The sequence below is a fragment of the Macadamia integrifolia genome, chromosome 9 (genome assembly GCF_013358625.1).
Source record: "Macadamia integrifolia cultivar HAES 741 chromosome 9, SCU_Mint_v3, whole genome shotgun sequence".
Lineage (NCBI taxonomy): Eukaryota > Viridiplantae > Streptophyta > Magnoliopsida > Proteales > Proteaceae > Macadamia > Macadamia integrifolia.
The window spans coordinates 852,406-870,135 of NC_056565.1; the positions used below are offsets into that span (position 1 = coordinate 852,406).

The following is a 17,730-nucleotide window of genomic DNA, read 5'->3' on the forward strand; positions in this document are numbered from 1 at the left end:
CCCCCCCCCCATTTCTTCTAAGGAGTTTGGTTGGATTATAAGTTTTTTAAAATTTTACATCAATTTTACATCCAACCAAACTATGGTAAATTAATTTCACTTCACTTCTGTTGCAACCAAACGACTCGAAAGGGGAAAAAAAATCGCTTCACTTCCCTTCACTTCACTTCACTTCCCTTCCCTTCCCTTCCCTTCCCATTTCCCATTTCCCTTGCAACCGATCGCAACCATAAGGCGCCACTTCACATAAGGCGGAGCACTGCCTTAGCAGTGCCTTAAAAACTATGGGCTATACGAATGAGATGGGCCACCGACAGTAAGAAAATCATATTATCAGTCCGAGGTGGAAACGCTGTCTGCGTGGGAAGGGTTCCACGAAGGAAATTTATCCATACAAAATAGGTTGATTAATTTGAGAAGGTCGAACAATTAACGGAGGTTTAGATTTTAGGATGAACCACAGTGGAAAGGATTCAAATGCGGTCAAGGGAAATTTCAGCAAACAAAATCAATTTATAATAGCTAAAGAGATTCCACATGAATCATTTCAGTAGATTTAGAGGGCCTTGTGCAAGAAGTGAAATAGCTCTTCGTACAATTTTCACATCACCTGCAATTTTGTTTAGTCTCGGACACCAACAGATAAATCCTATTATAGAATGACAAAATGCAAATCTAAACAGTATATCTCAAATCAACTTGGAGTGACAAGATCTTGGGTTGCCCTAAAGTAACTGAATAACCTCTCCAAGGACTTCAAGATAAGGACTAACAGGTGAGAGCTCTGAATCCTCAACCCCCACCCCGACCCCCCTCAAAAAAATAGAAAGAAGAAAACCTAGACCTAGTACGAAAAATAAATATTGAAGACTAAATTTCATCATAAACTGACCAAAAAAAAAAAAGGATAGAATTAAACTCAAATTCAACACAAAATAATAAGCAAAAATACCAAATAACACTTGCCTAACACGACAAGATTTAAAATAAGAACAAACCGATGGGTACCCTTATTTAACCACCTAGAATGGTTCTCAAGATTCTAGAGAACGGCTCTTTTACATGGATTGGAAAAATGGCCCGACTAGAGTTCCTCCCTACCTACAAGTCGTGGCTAGATTTTAGGAACCTTATCACTACTTATATCACGAGTTATTTAGACTTGTAGGAATTACTTAAGAGTCTTTACATCAGTTTCCTCATGTAATTAAGTTGTCTTAATTCAGTTGTAATGTTTCAGTCAACTTAGGGCTCCTTCATAGCCTACAGCTGGAAGGGAGAGGGTATTAGTTGGTTAATCTATTATTCCTGTATTATTCAATAAGTCAGCAAGGGACGACTCCAACAGCCCACGCACGGACTGCCCTTATGAGTTCTTGTTTTGTTTTTTGTTTCCTTTAACCTTTTTGAAGTTTGTCACTCGGTCATAATACATTGTAAGAGGCAAGATTATCAAGGCATAAGGCCGAGGCGAGGAAGGATGCCAAAAAATCAAGGGGGCACCTTGATAACTATGGTAAGAGGTGTAACCCCCCCCCCCTACATTATCTTTCTCTCTTCTCTCCTCTCTTTTCTTCTAAAATTAAAGCCCCAGAACAGCCCCTTTTCTTCTCTTTCCTTTTCTCTTATTCTCTCTCTCTCAAGCCCTATCTATAGTTACTTTGGGGTTAGCCAAGTGTCAAATTTGGTGCTCTCAACTCCCATCATATGGGTCCACTAGTGTAGTTGTGAATTTTCAATGGCCAATTTGTTCATATCTCTTAACTTTTTAGCTAAACAATGTCCCTGTTTTTCCCATGTGTAAAATTTGGATTGGGTTGAAATTTAATAGGAAAAAAGGGAAGTGGCAGATAGATGGAGGCCTGTTTGCTTGGCCTGGCAAAATGGCCGTTCTGCAACTACTCACTTAATCTCTCTTTTGAAATAATCAGATTTCTAAAACATTTATAGAGTCCCTTTTAAAACATCATATTTCTTAATCTTCAATACAGATCACTTGGCCCACCGCTTCAGTGCCAATTAGATACTAAAAAAGCAAACAATATTTTCTTACAGTTTGGTGAGAAATTGATTCCCCTTATAATGGAGAATTGCAGGCAAAAAAAAAAAAAAAGAGGATCAAATGTCAAACTGTTTTGGCCTGAAATAAGTGGTTCAACAATCCAAAAGTCTAGTTAATGGTCATGGCCTTGCGTATGGTACATAATAGAATTAGAGAGTAAGGTATAAGAATTTGATGTCATCACTCATGGATGAGAAATAAAGCTGGGCTTGTGATTATGGCTTCAGTACATGATTTGAGTTCTGATAGATTTGCTTGGAGCATGCTTTCAACAACCCTTTCATCAATGAATGTCCCAACACCCCAAGGCAGCTGATGGTCCATGTGAATTCAAAAAAAATAATCTTCTCTTGGTTCAGGACATACCAAACACAGTGAGAATTTCTTAACCCAAGAAAATAGTACAAATTTCATACTTTTTTCTTCTCTTTTCTTTTCTTGGCTACCAAACACAGCCTTCGTTACACGTGTACCCAACAATTGAGATTGGAATGAAATTTTCCGAGATTGAGTTAATTCTACACGGTGGTGGAGCTGTGAGTGTAATGCCCCAAAAATTAGAAACCTGAGTATGTTTTTCAGCACAAGGGTATTTCTGTAATTTTACACGGAAGTGATAATATCGTAAATTACTAATATTCTTTCTTAATAACCTGATGTGTACAACTTAATTCTAGAGACAACTGGGATGGCATATAAGTAAATAAGGTACTTTGGTACTTTGAAATTTAAAAAGTGTTTTAGTTCTTTATTTACATTTGATTTGTGGACATAATAAATAACTAAAGTGTTAGCCTAGTGATTGTGACTTGAGTTGGTAAGAGGTTAGGGGTTCAAATCTTATGTCTTAGAAGGAAGGGGGGGTTGAAGCCAATTTAAAATATCTAATTGGGCTTATTTTATTAGAAATAAGCTTTATGATGGATTATATATGTGTTGGACTTTTAGTTCCGAGGGTTTTCTTGGTAATGGGCCACTTTTATGGGCTTATAATATGGGTATAGACTCATAAGGGATTAGTCAAGTAAGAGTATTTCTTTATTTTACTTGTTATTAAGTGTTTTAGTTAGTCTGGATTAGGAATTTATAAGTCAAATCCTGTTTTGAGTCCATTTATTTGTTAATTTAGTTTCCCAATCAATTAGGTTACCCAATTAGTTAATGATTGGGTTAGGCCTTTCCTTTTTAGCGTTTAAATCTATTTTTGAGTTTTCTGTATAAATTTGTAAGGGCTCAATCATTGTACATGAATTTGATTAACGAAATCTGTCCTCTTCATGTGTGAAGACTTTCTTGCGTTTGATTAAGGTCAATTGATATTTGACCCGATTGATTAATCTTCTCTACAATCTATTGGTTCTTTCATCACTCTTGTTGGTTCAACAACAACAACAACAACGCCTTATCCCAACTTAATGAGGTTGACTACATGGATCCAAGCAAAGACAAGGAAAAAGAAAAGTAAAAGTCAGAGGAAACAAACTACTAAGAACATTAACAAAGTAGAACACATTTAGGGGGTCTGCTACCTGGATCTTAGCCCTCTGCTCTATTCAAGGCTATATTCAGGGCAAGGCCTAATCTACGCTGGTTTTTCCTCACAACCTCTCCTATGATCATTTGCGGTTTGCCTCTAGTTCTTTTGGATCCTTCTATCTGGATCAGGTCACTCCTCCTTACTAGTGCATCCAATGGAGAACGAGTGACCTAATCCAGATAGAAGTATCCAAAAGAACTAGAGGCATTTGATTGATTTGAAATTTTGAGCAAATATTCATCAACCCTATATTGGAACTTGATTCAAATTTGGGCCAATTCCAACGATTAGATCGTAAGATATTTGACTATTTCCAATTCTGCCCCTGCCTATTAAAAACCTGAATCAGTTCCCAATTATTGTTCTAAAATACCTATTGTTTTCACTTATGTTTTATGAATCAAGTTACCTTCTGAAATCAGAGATCGATTGGGAATTGTTAACCTAATTTCTAAACCCTAATTTGGGGCTTGAAATTACTATTTTACCCTTAGGTTACTGTTTAATCTTCTTCAATTAGCTGTTATTTTGTCACCACAGTTTGATGGAGTAGCCTTAGGGAGAAGAGGGGAGAAGGGCATCACAAACTACACACAAATTCACTAATTCTAAAATTAAATTCACTCTAAAAATCAAACATTGAGTTTATGCAAGTATTTAAAGGGAAATAATAAGACTACTCCTACTTAGACTCTACACTGAAACTGACTCCTACTTCATACGTATCCTACCCAAAACAAACTTGAGAAAAATAAAAGACTTAGAAAATAAAAGACTTAATATTAAACTAAAATACTTCCAACCCTTGTTGGACCAAAACCCTGGGTTGGACCGGTTCTTCTTGGCCCTTGGCTTCCATAGCCGGTCATACTGATCCAACCAGGTAAATGCCGCTGTATCTACATCACAGTTTCTTCACTATTTGCATTTGAGTATTGTCTCCTACTGTTTACCTAACATCCAGCACTTGTTATTGAACAATTACTTGAATATTCTTCTCTAATCCTATTAGGATTACTTGTTGATTCCAGAATTTTTATTTCTTTAATTAACTTTAATCTAGCCGTCAGATTTTGATCATAGTTTGGGGGATAGTCAAGCTACCCTAGGGGAGGTTTCATTTGACCAACGAATTGAGTGTAATTTCAGGTTTTACTGATATCTGGAAATTCTATCAGAAGTTAAAAAAAAGATTCTAATTACTCTTTAATCACTCAATCAGTCATTTTCATCTTCAAAAGGGTGATAATACGTGTTGAGGGGGACTCATTCTTAGAGTTTGGCCTCCATTTGAGAGGTTGACACTTGACTTTTGTTGACTTGTGGGTGTGGGGGGGGGGGGGAGTGAGGTATTGAATTAGATTTTGAATTAGGAGATTAATGGAAAAGGCAAAAAACACTCGTTCTGATCCTGCAGTCAAAATCCTCTCATAAGCCGCGGTTTCGAAGAATAAGATATGATGATGGTTGGAAGTTTAATCTTCAATCTAAAGAAAGGGCAAAATACAAATGTTTTCAATGAAGGGCAAACATTGATAGTTCCAAAGAACCCCAAGGTGTACCTGATTTCAAGTTGTGATCAATTTGAGCATTAAAAGCTCAGAGGGTTGAAGTAGGACACATGTAGGCTGAGGTAAGTGGATTATAGTGAAATTACACCGCAAGTGTGTGGTTTGACTGTATGACGTGGTGTTTGATATGCTTCTATTGTTGAGGTGTGTTGATCGAGCTTATCCGATTGTGTTTATGTGTGACATGGGTTTAATGAGGTGATTGAAATTTGATGGAGATGGATATTATTGTATGATGTATATTGTGATGTTGATCCTTACTTGAGATTTTATGTGTTTTCACGTGTGTGTGTGTGCATTTTTTTCTTCTAATGAAAGTGTGATAAGAGGAGATTTTGAGGGTACATATAGATTGCCCTAGACCAGTGGAAAGTCATTGTCACCAGGGAGGTCAAGTGTTCCGTGAAGCGTGTACACATATAAATTGTCAGTGGTGTACAATGATAATTAGAGACCATTGGAGATTGGCATTGTTTTTACTCTCGTGTTATGGGCAACGTCAACCTGTTTCCCTAAGTGCCGGCTAATGTGATAGAGAGGAAAATCAAGTGAAAGTGTTTAACTAAGAAAAACTATTTTGAGAAAAAACTAAAAATTGTTTAACCTTTATGATTTTTTATTGTTGTTTATATGTTAGCTCTTACTATATTCTTACCTCCTTGGTGATGCAGCACTGAAGACACATGCAAGGAGGAAGAAAAGGGGAGTCGGCCACGGCTGGGACAGCTAATAAGTAGGGACCACTTGATGGGATCTAGTTTCTATTTTCAGTAGCTATAATTTCCTAGTTTCAAATTTCAGTTTTAGTAACTAGAAGACCTTCTATTTTATTAGTTTCTAATTTCCAGTTTTAGTAACTACTATGGTTTCTATATTGTAATCTCTCCCATCAAGTTACAAATAAAGGGGACACCTCACTTAAGCCTCCACGATTTTTATGAACCAAAAAGCTATGTTGCTGCTGCGTCTTTGCATCTCCTCTGTGAGTGCTTGCTGTGTGTTTGATCACAGTGAAGGGTTGGTGTGTGATCTGCGACTCCTTGTAGTGGGAAGCCCAGGAGGATCTCCTTATTCTTCAAGTGTTTCTTTCTTTCTTCAAGATTATTTACAAGGGTTCTACTGTTGATCTGCAAACCAGGTATTTATTTATTTTTCCTTTCTCAATTCTGCCCAGAGAAAGACGATCGGTTAGCACCATATTCTGGTTCTGTCCAGAACAATCCAGCCAACAGCTGGGGCTGATATTTTAATTGGAGAATTCCCTCATCTAGGGAAAAAATCGACCCATACCTGAGATTCATCTGAGACCTGGTTATTGAGATATTAAAATTCTTCCTATTTTTGGCCTGTAGTGGTTTTCAGAGACTGAAGCTGAAATCGATAGGCTGTCCTATTGTGTTTTGGTCTTATGATTTTTCTGTGCTGTTGATTATATTAATTAGGTTCTGAGAGACCTATAACCAGTCCCTGATAGGCTTCTGGAACTGTTTTCTGGTTTGGTCAGAAGTACCCAACTGTTGAAATCGATTGGCTCGTGTCTTTTTTTCTGTTGTGATTTTCTGCTGTTGATTGAGTTGGTTCTGGTTGTTCTTCTGAATATAAAATCCTGCAGTTGAAGACTTGGTTAGTCTACCTATCCTAGTCTACATTACTTGGGGCCACTCACACAGAGGTGTTTAGTGCTCCTCACAGCTTTCGGTGAAAGTTGAATGGTTCTCATTCAACCAGCTATGACCTGGTCCATGCGATTGTGGGGTCATTATGAGCCCGCAGGACTAGTCAAGCCGAATGCCTGGATACCCATCATTAGCAAAAAAAAAAAAATCTTACTATATTCTTTATTATTAGGTCATCAAGCTCACCCCATTACTTATGACACCCACAGAGAATTGAGATGGAGGTATGCTTGGAGCGGAGTTTTAGGGTGACTCAAAGACTTCTTATATTTCTGACTTTTTTGGATGTAGTAGGGTCAAATTTGAGATGTAGTAATTTTGAAGCTTAAATTGAACATATCTTAGATTTCCACCAGTAGGAAAAATTTGAGATTTATGACAATGGTTGATTATTTGGTTTGCAATTTGGAAATGATGAAATTTGTTATGAATGTTCTGTTGGTACCTATCGATCGTTTGATCAGCACGCATGAGAGTTTTACCCTTACCTATATTGGAATTTGGGTCGTGACAGCGAGTGTGAACGGAGGTTGGTTTCCTGCAATTTTTCTTTCCATGTTTCTCCTAGCTCCTCTTCCCTCCTTCCGCTCTTCCTCCTCCATCCTCTATTATTGCTTCATCTTCTTATTTCGAGACACAATTCCTCCTTTGTAGCTCCTTTTTTCCTTACTGCTTCAGTTTTTTATTTTCCTATTGTCTCTAACAGTACATCTGGGTTGAGTATTATTCGATAGAATTCCTTGAATATTCATCCATTAGTTCTCAAATTTTTGGCATTAAATCTATACTTTAGGGTGACCCGAATCCTAGAGTTAATACTTCCTATAAGTACCTTTGCTACATAATATCAAACAGAATTCAGGGTTGAACCTGCATGTACTGCCCATCAGCTTTGGGTGCTCATTGATTGGATCTGATAGTACGAGGGGTTTGTGACTATCCCACAAAGTTTTAGACTCACAGGAGTCCATACAGATGAATTAGGCCTCTCAAAGCCACGTTGGCTTGCTGCTGGATTTGTTCAGTCACGAGGAAGCAGGTTATTCCTTCTTAATTACAGGTAGGCCATGTTCATGTTGATTTCCCAAAAATGTCCTTGCTTCCTTTAGTTATTTCTGTCCTCCTTCAATTCTAAACTCCAGATAAGTCATCCTTTTCTAATTACTCCTCTAGCCCCATAATCTGTTTCCCCCTCATTTGTTGATTCTGAACTTCTACGAAGGTGTCATTCCCTTTCTATAATTGGTTTTATATTAATTTGGTGGGCCCAAAGCAACCGACAATCAGGGTTATTGAATCCCGGGTTGCATCAATTGGTAACAGAGCCGAATTTACATTTTCCTACCTTCATTCACTATGGTGGCCAATAATGAGGTTCCCCAAGAGTTCAACTCTCATGAGGAAAACCGGGCGAAACTTGCTCATCTCAAAGACAGGGTAACAACCTGTTAATGTATGTCCAGGTTTAATGTATCTTGCGTGTGGATGTAGGATAAGGATGAGTCATCCTCACCTAACATACCCTATTTGTATTATTTCTCATCTATAAATAAGGTAGGCCTCAGCCATAAAGGGCCTCCATGATAACCATTATGTTTCTCTACTTCTCAAACTTTTTTTTTTCCTAGGAACAAAAAAGAATAGAAACCGTTTGTTAATGCCAGGTTTTTTTTTTTTTTTTTATTCGTGGAATGACCAGGACCAAAAGGTTGCAAGTAATTAAAAAAAAAAAAAAACAACTTTTAGGAACTTTTCAATCCTAGAAATGAGAGGGAGAAATAGGGGGTTCCTCTTTTATAAGCACTTGGCTAATTTGATGGGCAAAGAAGTAATTTTATGTTAAAAATAAAACACCTCTAATGCAACTTCAACCATCACCACCGCTTCTGCCGCCTATGCTAAAATTTTGGATATTAAATGACATTTGTAAATTTACATAAGTTCCATAAACAAAAAAATTAATATGCGCTTAACAAACGCATTTCTATTTATTTTCGAGCCCAAAAATAGAAATTACTACACGCTATCAAACACGTTTTTTTTTTTTGCTCAAAAACAAAAATACAGAAAGTCATTTATGGATAGAAATTTAGCCCAGAAACCAAATGGTTCTCAACTTGGTATCACAGCCACAAAACACTAAAAATAAAATTGGTTTTATTGAGTTCAGCCACCAATTGGATCACCACCGCCATCAATTCTCCAAGCTTCGGCCTCCCAGGTCAACCATGGGGGACTAAACGTGCACCAATGCACGTCGCACCACATGTGACCTCCTAACACCACCGTTGACTAATGCAGATCATACCACCACCATCGCCTATGCTCCACCATAGAGCCTTCATCCCTAACTAGTAACGGCGCTACCACCATCCGCTAGGGGGCCCTTCCCCTCTCGTTGTCAAGTTCTCATGGCTTCCTAATTTTTGCCGCCAAGCCCTCGTGGCCCCTCTGTTCCTATAGTCGAGCCTCACAGGCCCTTGATTCTCGCTACCATGTCCTAGCGATCCCTACTAGCCTTTTTTGCAACCCTCGCACTTGTTGTCGGCCATTTCGTGGCTTTATCACCCAGTTCCCATGGGATGTACTAATGATGCCACTGCCTTTCGAAAGGAACATGAGATGGAACAGGTCAATGACTTTCTTACAGGCCCGAATCCTTAGTACAATCAGAATTGTGTGCCGATTCTTGGCAGGGACAAATTTCCCACTCTCCTTCAGGCTTATAACTTGCTTCAACACGAAGATCGCCATTAATCTGTTACGAATTCTTTCAGTTGTGCCTTCTTGCTTCGCTTTGGTTTCTACACCAGCTAATGTCGATCCTTCTGGTCCTAAGAAAGTTCCTAGCACCAAAGAACCAATTAAATGTGACTATTGTGGCCTAAATTGCCATACTCGTAAGACATGTTGGAAACTCCATGGTTGCTTTATAGGGGGAGGGGCATGGTGGAAAACATAATTCTACTCGCTCCCAAGCACATCTGACTGAGTCTACTAACCCTTCTCCTATTGGACAGTCTAATGCTGCCTACATGTATCGCACCCTTCTCTTCAGATCAGTTATTGGCACTTCAACACATGATGTCTCAACTTGGGACCACCCCTTCTATGCCTAGCCCCGCCTCTACTTCCAACCTTGCAAAGTCAAGTACTTTCCATGTCCCCTTTGGTCCTAGTCTGGCTCATTGATTTAGGCGCCTTATGATCATATGACTAATTCCTCCAACCAGTTTTGTTCATGCATCCCAAGTTTGGGTAAGGATAAAGTATGTGTGGCAGATGGACCTTTGTCCTGTATTTCCAATAAAGGTTCCATTAAAGGTTCTCCTAATATATCCTTATCATTTGTTTTACATGTGCCAAACCTTTGTGCCAACTTGCTAGATATCTTTCATCTTACAATTGATCTCAATAGTTGTGTCTCATTCTACTCTATTTAAAAATCTGGTGATGGGATCAACTATTGGATATGGTAGATTACAGAGCAGATTGCACTATTTGGATTTGGGTCTTCCTACGATACCTCCCCGAATCTCTGCACATACTCCCCAGGTCGATAGTGTTCTCCGACAAGTACAAATTTGGCACCAATGCCTTGGCCATACTTCTTTCCATACTTTAAGTTTAATGTTTCTTGCTTATATAAAGGGTTGTGGCCCGGTAACTTTCATTGTGATACCTGTATTTCATGTTTGCCAAGTTTAAATAAAAGTGATATTTCATTTTCTGTTATTCACTTAGATGTGTGGGGACCTTTTCTTGCATGGTCTCCCGATATGGTTTTATGTGGTTTATTTCTTTCATTCATAACCACAGACGTTTATCTTGGATGTATCTTCTCCACAATAAATCTTAAGCTTTTACCTGTTTCCATTAAGTCCACACTAAATGATTCGGACCCTCAATTGACTATCCAAATCTTGATTCTTCGTAGAGATAATGGAATTGAATATATTGACAATCAATCATAGCTCGAAATCTTAGTCAAAACTTGCAATATCAACCGAAATTCACAGTATTGAGCCAACTAGGGATGAAACCATGAACCAAAATCCCATTGTCTATGGTTTTGACCAATTTCAAGGGGTTTTGGCAAAATTTCACACATTTCAGTAGTTTTGATAAGTTTCCGCTGAAAATTTTCGATTTTGACCAGCCTGTGACATGTCAAATTTTGCCCCATAAGTACCTGGTTCGACCATGTTTTGGAAATTTCGATCAAGATTTAGAAACTTGCAATCAATTCCATCAATATCTTGATGACCAGGGCATTATTTTTCAAACTTCCTATGTTCATACTCCAGAACAAAATTGGATTCATGAGCAGAAAAACTGTCATCTTCTTGAAGTTGCCTACTCCATTAATTTTACCATGAATGCCCCAAAGTTTTATTGGGGGATGTTGTTCTCACTGCAGCTTATCATATCAACATGATTCCTTTGAACCCTTATAAGCCATCTTCCGGACCCTTCCCTATCCTCCCATCTTCCTTGTCGAGTGGTTGGGTCTATTTATCAATCTCACAACTCCACAACCTCCCACTCCAAATTTGGCTCTCAAGCTTTACGTTGCATCTGTTTTTGGTTATTTTGGCTCCCAAAAGGGCTACAAATGCTACTATCCTCCCACTTGAGGACTATTTGTTATCATGGATGTTACCTTCCATGAATTTAAACCATACTACCAGTCCTCTCTTCAGGGGGAGAATATAATGCAAGAGACTCTTTTCATTCCTCTTTTTCCTTCAAACCCTGCTATTGATATTGTTCGTATTGAGGTGGAGAAACTTCAGGCAAATAGCAATGAGGGGGAGAGTCTCAGGGAGAATATTCCAAGGAAAGACTTGCTCACATACTTCAAATGAAAGAACCAAACAAGGCAGCCTGCAACCGACCTACTATGTCCAACGGCAGCCCCTGATCTACATCCTTCATCTCAGTCAAGTAATATGGATCCTCCGACTAGTAATGATGACGGTGACATCCCTATTGCTAATAAGAAGGGAGTTAGTCAACATCCCATTTCTAACTTTGTCTCCTATAGAAAAGGTTGCAGAATTTGGGATTGATAATGAAGAAACACAAACAATGGAAAAAGGGTAGTAGGATATGGACCAAGGCACCAAGCATTTCATCTAGAGCTAAGTTGGAATCCCACCAATCAGCCTTAGCATCTCACTACGGATTGTTGCTGCATCTCACAAAACATAGAGGCAAAAGCCAATACTCTATTCACCAAATTCGTGTCCAAGGCAGTAGCCCTTACGGAGTTATATTTAAGACTCGAAAATAGACTAAAACTAAGCTTCGAACTCCATCATCCAATAGTATACCTTGGAGGTAGTCTACTACGCTAAAACTCAGCCTAAAATAAAGAACATCTTAAAACAAGGCTGGCTTATAGAGTCCTAATCTATCCCAACTAAAAAGTTTAATAACAAATAAAAAAAAAGAATAGGACTCTAACTATTTACCTAATAAAATAAATCTCATATTCCTTTAATTCATACATATTTTGAGCCCATTAAAGTGGTCTATTACAATGAAAATCCATTGGACCAAAGGCCCAACATGTCTAAAACCCAATCCAAGGCTTATTTCCACTAAAATAAACTGACATCTATGATTTATATGCATCAGCTTTACTTTCTCTTGCTGCACTGATACTAGATTATCCATAACCAAAGACAAAAACAAAGAGAAATGTCAAGTTAATTATGGAGATTAACCTTAATCAAAAGGTTTTAAGATAAGTAGAAAAAAAAATGTATATGATCTGTAACTTTAGTGACAATAGGACTAATAATGCAGTGATGAAAATTGATGATAGGGAGATACAGCAAAAGTGAATAATTTAGATACATGGGCTCAACCATAAATACATAAGGAAAAATAGATTAGATGTTGCATAAAGAATTAAAATAGGATGGATCAAGTGGAAAGGCGAATCCGGAGTGTAATGTGATCGACGAAGACCTCTAAAACTAAAAGGAAAATTTTATAGGACAATCATAGGACCAGCAATGATGCATGGAGTTGAATGATAGGCAGTAAAGAAACCACATATGGATAAAATTAGTGTAGCTGAGATGAGATTGTTGAGATGGATGAGTGGTAAAACTAGAAAGGAGAAAATAAGGAACAAATCGTAGCTAATTCAGGAGTGGCTCCTATACATGATAAGTTGTGAGAAAGTCGTTTTGAGGTGGCATGGACATGTGCAACAGGGGGCCTTTAGATGCTCTAGTATTAAAGAGTGATTTGATTCAGATTGAAGAAGCTAAAAGAACAAGGGGTAGGCTTAAAATGACTCTAGGCGAAGTGGTGAGGACAGGCATGCACAGTTTAGGCCGTGTGACAAGTATGGCTTGAATAGAGCTGATTAGAGGGAAAGGACCCATGTAGTAGACTTCATTTAGTTGGGATAACGCTAAGTTGAGTTGAGTTGAGTTGAGCCACTCCAATAATAGGCTTTCCAGACCAAGGATCGGAATTTGAAAAGCAACAACTCCAACCCAGTCAATTTCGAAATCAAAAGTTCTTGACATTCCTTAGCAACAAAAACCCAAATATTAGGCTATTGAATAAAGTTGACAATAATATTTCTTACCTAAAAAGTTCCTTGCCATAAGAAGGATCCCATTTCCTTCACAGACGACCATCCTTCCAACTTGGGAAAGACTAAACTTTTCCCCACAACTTCAACTACTTATTGAGAGGGCAAAGCTTCTACCATTGTAACACTCCATCACCATTTGTGGTCAATGTGACAATACCAAAGGTTAGGATATAAGTTGGTCTACTCACAAGTTCACACCAATATCCATGTCCTTCTCAATATCTTTCCTTTTTCACTCCTTCTCTTATCATGTAGGACCTCTATTATAGTCTGCATAAGCAGATGAAAGAGATGCAAACCCCCTGGGGCTGGGGCTACCCCCTACCAGCTCTAGTTCACCATCAAGACAATAGGAATGTAGTATACCAATATACAGCCAATAAAGAGAACTCTAAAATAGGGCGCATTAGCTGAAAGCATCAATGAAACTAATAAAGGCCTAAATTTTGGACCATAAATTTCTTAACTAAAAAATTAGCAGAACTTGAGTGCCGTATTTTTGCCATCAAGGACCAAAGAAAAGGTAAATGTAGAGATATAGAGTGTAAACTAAATTGTGTTTGAAGTGACTTATGCAAGCCATTTGCAATAAAGTTCAAGAGGAATTCCTAGCATAGGCCATAAAACCATGTCAGACCAATCAGATTCATTTAATATTGTTTCATAAGAATATGCACCATAGCTTATGGATCTCTCTCTCTCTCTCTCTCTCTCTCTCTCTCTCTCACACACACACACACACTTCCATCAATTATTGGAATACAAAAAAGTGACTAGATGATCATTTCCAAAAGAAATGAGATTTCATGTAACCAAGGCAGCATGCTAAACTTAAGACATTACTCAAACTTCATAAAAGCAATCCCGAAAAAAAAAAAAAACAAAAAACAAAAAACAAAAAACAAACAAAATGAGAGAAGAAAGAGGCTTTCGCTCAAGTAAAAATTGAGAAGATAACATCAGAACAATAAGCATTAACACAAAACGAATGAGAATTCACCTTTAAAAATCGACCCCTTTTATTCTCGCCAATGTCAAAATAAAACACCTGAACACCAACCGTCATCAAAGCATCAGAGATCGATACACATATACCCTTTGACGGGAAACTCAAACAAGGAGACGAAGGATAAAACAGAAGAGAACAGAAAGAAAGACACGAACGCAACACCAGCGGAGACTTATACCTTGGTGTCGAGCTGTAATTCCTTGCTAAAAGCATCCTGTTCATCGGAATTAACGTAGTAATTGAAGAGATCTAAGAACCAGGAAATGCCATTGACGGGAACGATGATAGTTGATCTATTAGCGTTAGTCTTCTCAGAAATCTTGAGATACCGACCTCGAGGGTTCTCCTTCAGGTCAAAGTAGAAGAGTTTGTGCTCGACCTGAAGGGTTTTGCAGAGCAACTCCACGTCGTTTCCGCCAGAATTTCCTTCCATATTCTATGCCTTAAACCCTAAGCCCTAACCTTAAAAGTTCTAGTTCTAGACTTCTAGTTCTAAAGTAGTTCCGCCAGAGCAACTCGGAAGGTCCTCCAAACGCTTGGAATCCCTGACGCCAGGATAAAACTCCTCAAAGAGTCAGTAAGACAAAGAAGGCGGAAGCACAACCATAAATTTACTCACCGCGTTAAGGAAGGGAAATTCAGGTTAGGGATGATAGGGAGGAAGTTGGAGCAGTGGACTAGGATCTGAAGGACAAGTGTAGGACAAGTGGACAGTCGGTCGTCTTCTTTCTACTTCTGGGTCTGCGGCCGCTGCTGCTTCTGCATATTAGGGTTAAGATTTGTGTTGGGAGCCATGGCGTTTGACCCAGTCCCATCGTCATACTCCTCCTTTTAACGTCTTCCTTCCTAACAAATAGCGTTTTTTTACGCTGCCCCTCCCCTACCCTCGAATGGCCTAAGGCTTTTGGGTTGGGAACTTTGGGCTTTGGGGTGTGTCATGTACTCATCATCAAGTTCATCATGTGTGGGAGTCATTTGGACTTGGGGCGCTTCGTTAGTATTACAGCTTCTCTCTACCCTTTTCCGGACAGGGAGCATTCAACCATTGAATTATTACAAAATTTATTTCTTTTTTCTTTTCCCGATTGTAAGGTTAATAAGTATTCGTTTATACTACTAACAACTAAGTACAAACCAAATGTTGTAAATTTGAATTTCAATTATTTTTAAAACTCTGTACCTCCACATGGAGAAAGCAGATTAGGTTTCACAAAGTGATTATAATAAGAACAATAGTCACAAAATTTTATACCCAACAAAATTCAATCATTGGTCAAAAGGTAATCACAAATGATAATAACTAGGTACTTGATTTGGCTTATGAATTAACAATGTGAAAAGACGTAGTGAGGTCAATCTAACCAGACAAATAAAAATTAAGGCCTCAATTCCAACAAAAGGAAACGATCTTTGTCATATAAGTCCCATTTTTTAAGGAAGTAAAAAACGGAGTGAAATTGATTTAGAAAAGATAAGTTATACTTATAGATCCAATATTTTCCTCTTCAAATCGAAGGGCAAGAGGTTTGCGAAGTAAAAGAAATTTAATAACCAGCTTTGGAATGTCTTGAAAATAATTACACTATCATGGTAACAATCACAAAAGTTTCCATTTTAGTATTGATTTAATTTTACATTTCTACCCTTTATTGCACTTGCAACCAAACTTGGCCATAGTACATTTGTTGAGTGTTAATAAATAGAGAAATTTACTTTATTTGTTTGTATCCAAAATAGGGGTGCAACAAGGCCGGGTTGGGCTGGGCTTCTTAGAACCCTAGCCCAACCCTTAGTCCCATTAACTGGGCCCAAACCCGCCCAGGCCCTGATCCTGACTCAGGGCCGCAAAACTTCAACCCAGGCCCTACCCTTCAGGGTTCAACCCAACCCTTACCAGCCCTGATTGACCCTGATTTTTCAAAGTTGGGCCGGGATGACCCCGACCCTGATTGACCTTAACCCTATTTTGCCATTAAGGGCCGGGTATACCCTGACCCTGACCCTACAAAATATGAAATAACTTAAAAATAAAAAATATTCATAATAAAAAGGACATAAAAAACACAAAGTTACAAATTACTTGTTATGAAAAGAACATCCTAGAGCAAACATTCAAATAATACAAATAACTCTAACTATTATGATAAACAAAGAGGATATCATCCTAAGAAAGTAAATAATCCAAAATATTTCAATTATTTATCATGATAAACAAAGAGATCATCCTAATAAGGCAAACTGCAAGAAAACTGAACCTCCACTTGATGAGAGTGAAGAAAAAAACTTCAAGTTCAAGGAACAAGATTGGTAGAAAATGATTTTCTACCAATTTTCATTGTATTAAATATATATATATTGATAATAAAAGTCAAAAATAAATATTCATATCAACAATTACATATTGAATTAAGATGGTAATTTAAAAAATATATTAATTATTTTTTATTTATTAATAATAATTACTAGAATGGATTTTTTTTTTTTTTGGTAGAAAAAGGAAAAGAGATCTTTTTTATTGGTAAAAAAGGTAAGAGAGATCGGTGAGATTGTGAGAAGATATATTAAGAGTTTTGAGGTGTCAATGACTCAATGTGAAATAATATATAAAATTAGATTAAAATCAGGGTCACAACTAGGGTCATAACCAAGGTCAACATTAGGGGCAAAAATCAAAGCCGGGTAGGGCCAAAAGTCAGGTAAAAAAATCATGGTGGGCTAGGCGGATCAAAGACATCAACCCTTACCCGCCCTGACCCTGACTCAGGGTCATAAATTTCAGGGCTGGGCCGACCCTCAGAACCAAAATTTTTGGATAGGTACTTGTTCAAGATCAGGGCAGGCTTGTGTCAGGGCCAAACTTGCACCCCTAATCCAAACTACAGCTCTATCTGGTTCCATGTGAACTTTTAAAATGAAAAAATCCCTTATCATACTTAATAATTTGAGTTAATTACACAAATGATTATTGTTATTAGCAGAAAATTTCCATTTTATTTTCCTTTTACATACAACTAGAAGGACCCTACATAATTTGGTCAAAATTGATAGCATCCGCTAAATAGTGGTGTTAAATGATGTTATTATGGCATCCAGTCTTCTTTTCACATAGAAGTAGGATGCAGTTTTTTATTTTTTTTTAATTTTTTTTTTTTTTGGGGGGGGGGGGTGGGGGGGTGTGGGTGGTGGGGAGGGGGGAGAAGCATCCTAACATGGCGCAAGTGGCTAGTGATGGTATGGCCGTCACAATGCATAA

At 38.0% G+C, this 17,730-nt stretch overlaps 1 protein-coding gene across 1 annotated transcript in view; it reads right to left on the reverse strand.

Annotated features, from left to right (window-relative positions):
* The window catches only part of LOC122089884 (transcription factor Pur-alpha 1), an 18,635-nt gene extending 3,259 nt beyond the window's left edge, over positions 1 to 15,376 (reverse strand). The window contains exons 1-2 of the mRNA XM_042659632.1: positions 14,656 to 15,376; positions 14,469 to 14,516 (exon numbers count right to left, since the gene is read on the reverse strand). Coding sequence (XP_042515566.1) covers positions 14,469 to 14,516; positions 14,656 to 14,910 — 303 coding nt within the window. The 5' untranslated portion in view covers positions 14,911 to 15,376. The remainder of the gene's footprint in view (positions 1 to 14,468; positions 14,517 to 14,655) is intronic.
* Between the last annotated feature and the right edge of the window lie 2,354 nt (positions 15,377 to 17,730).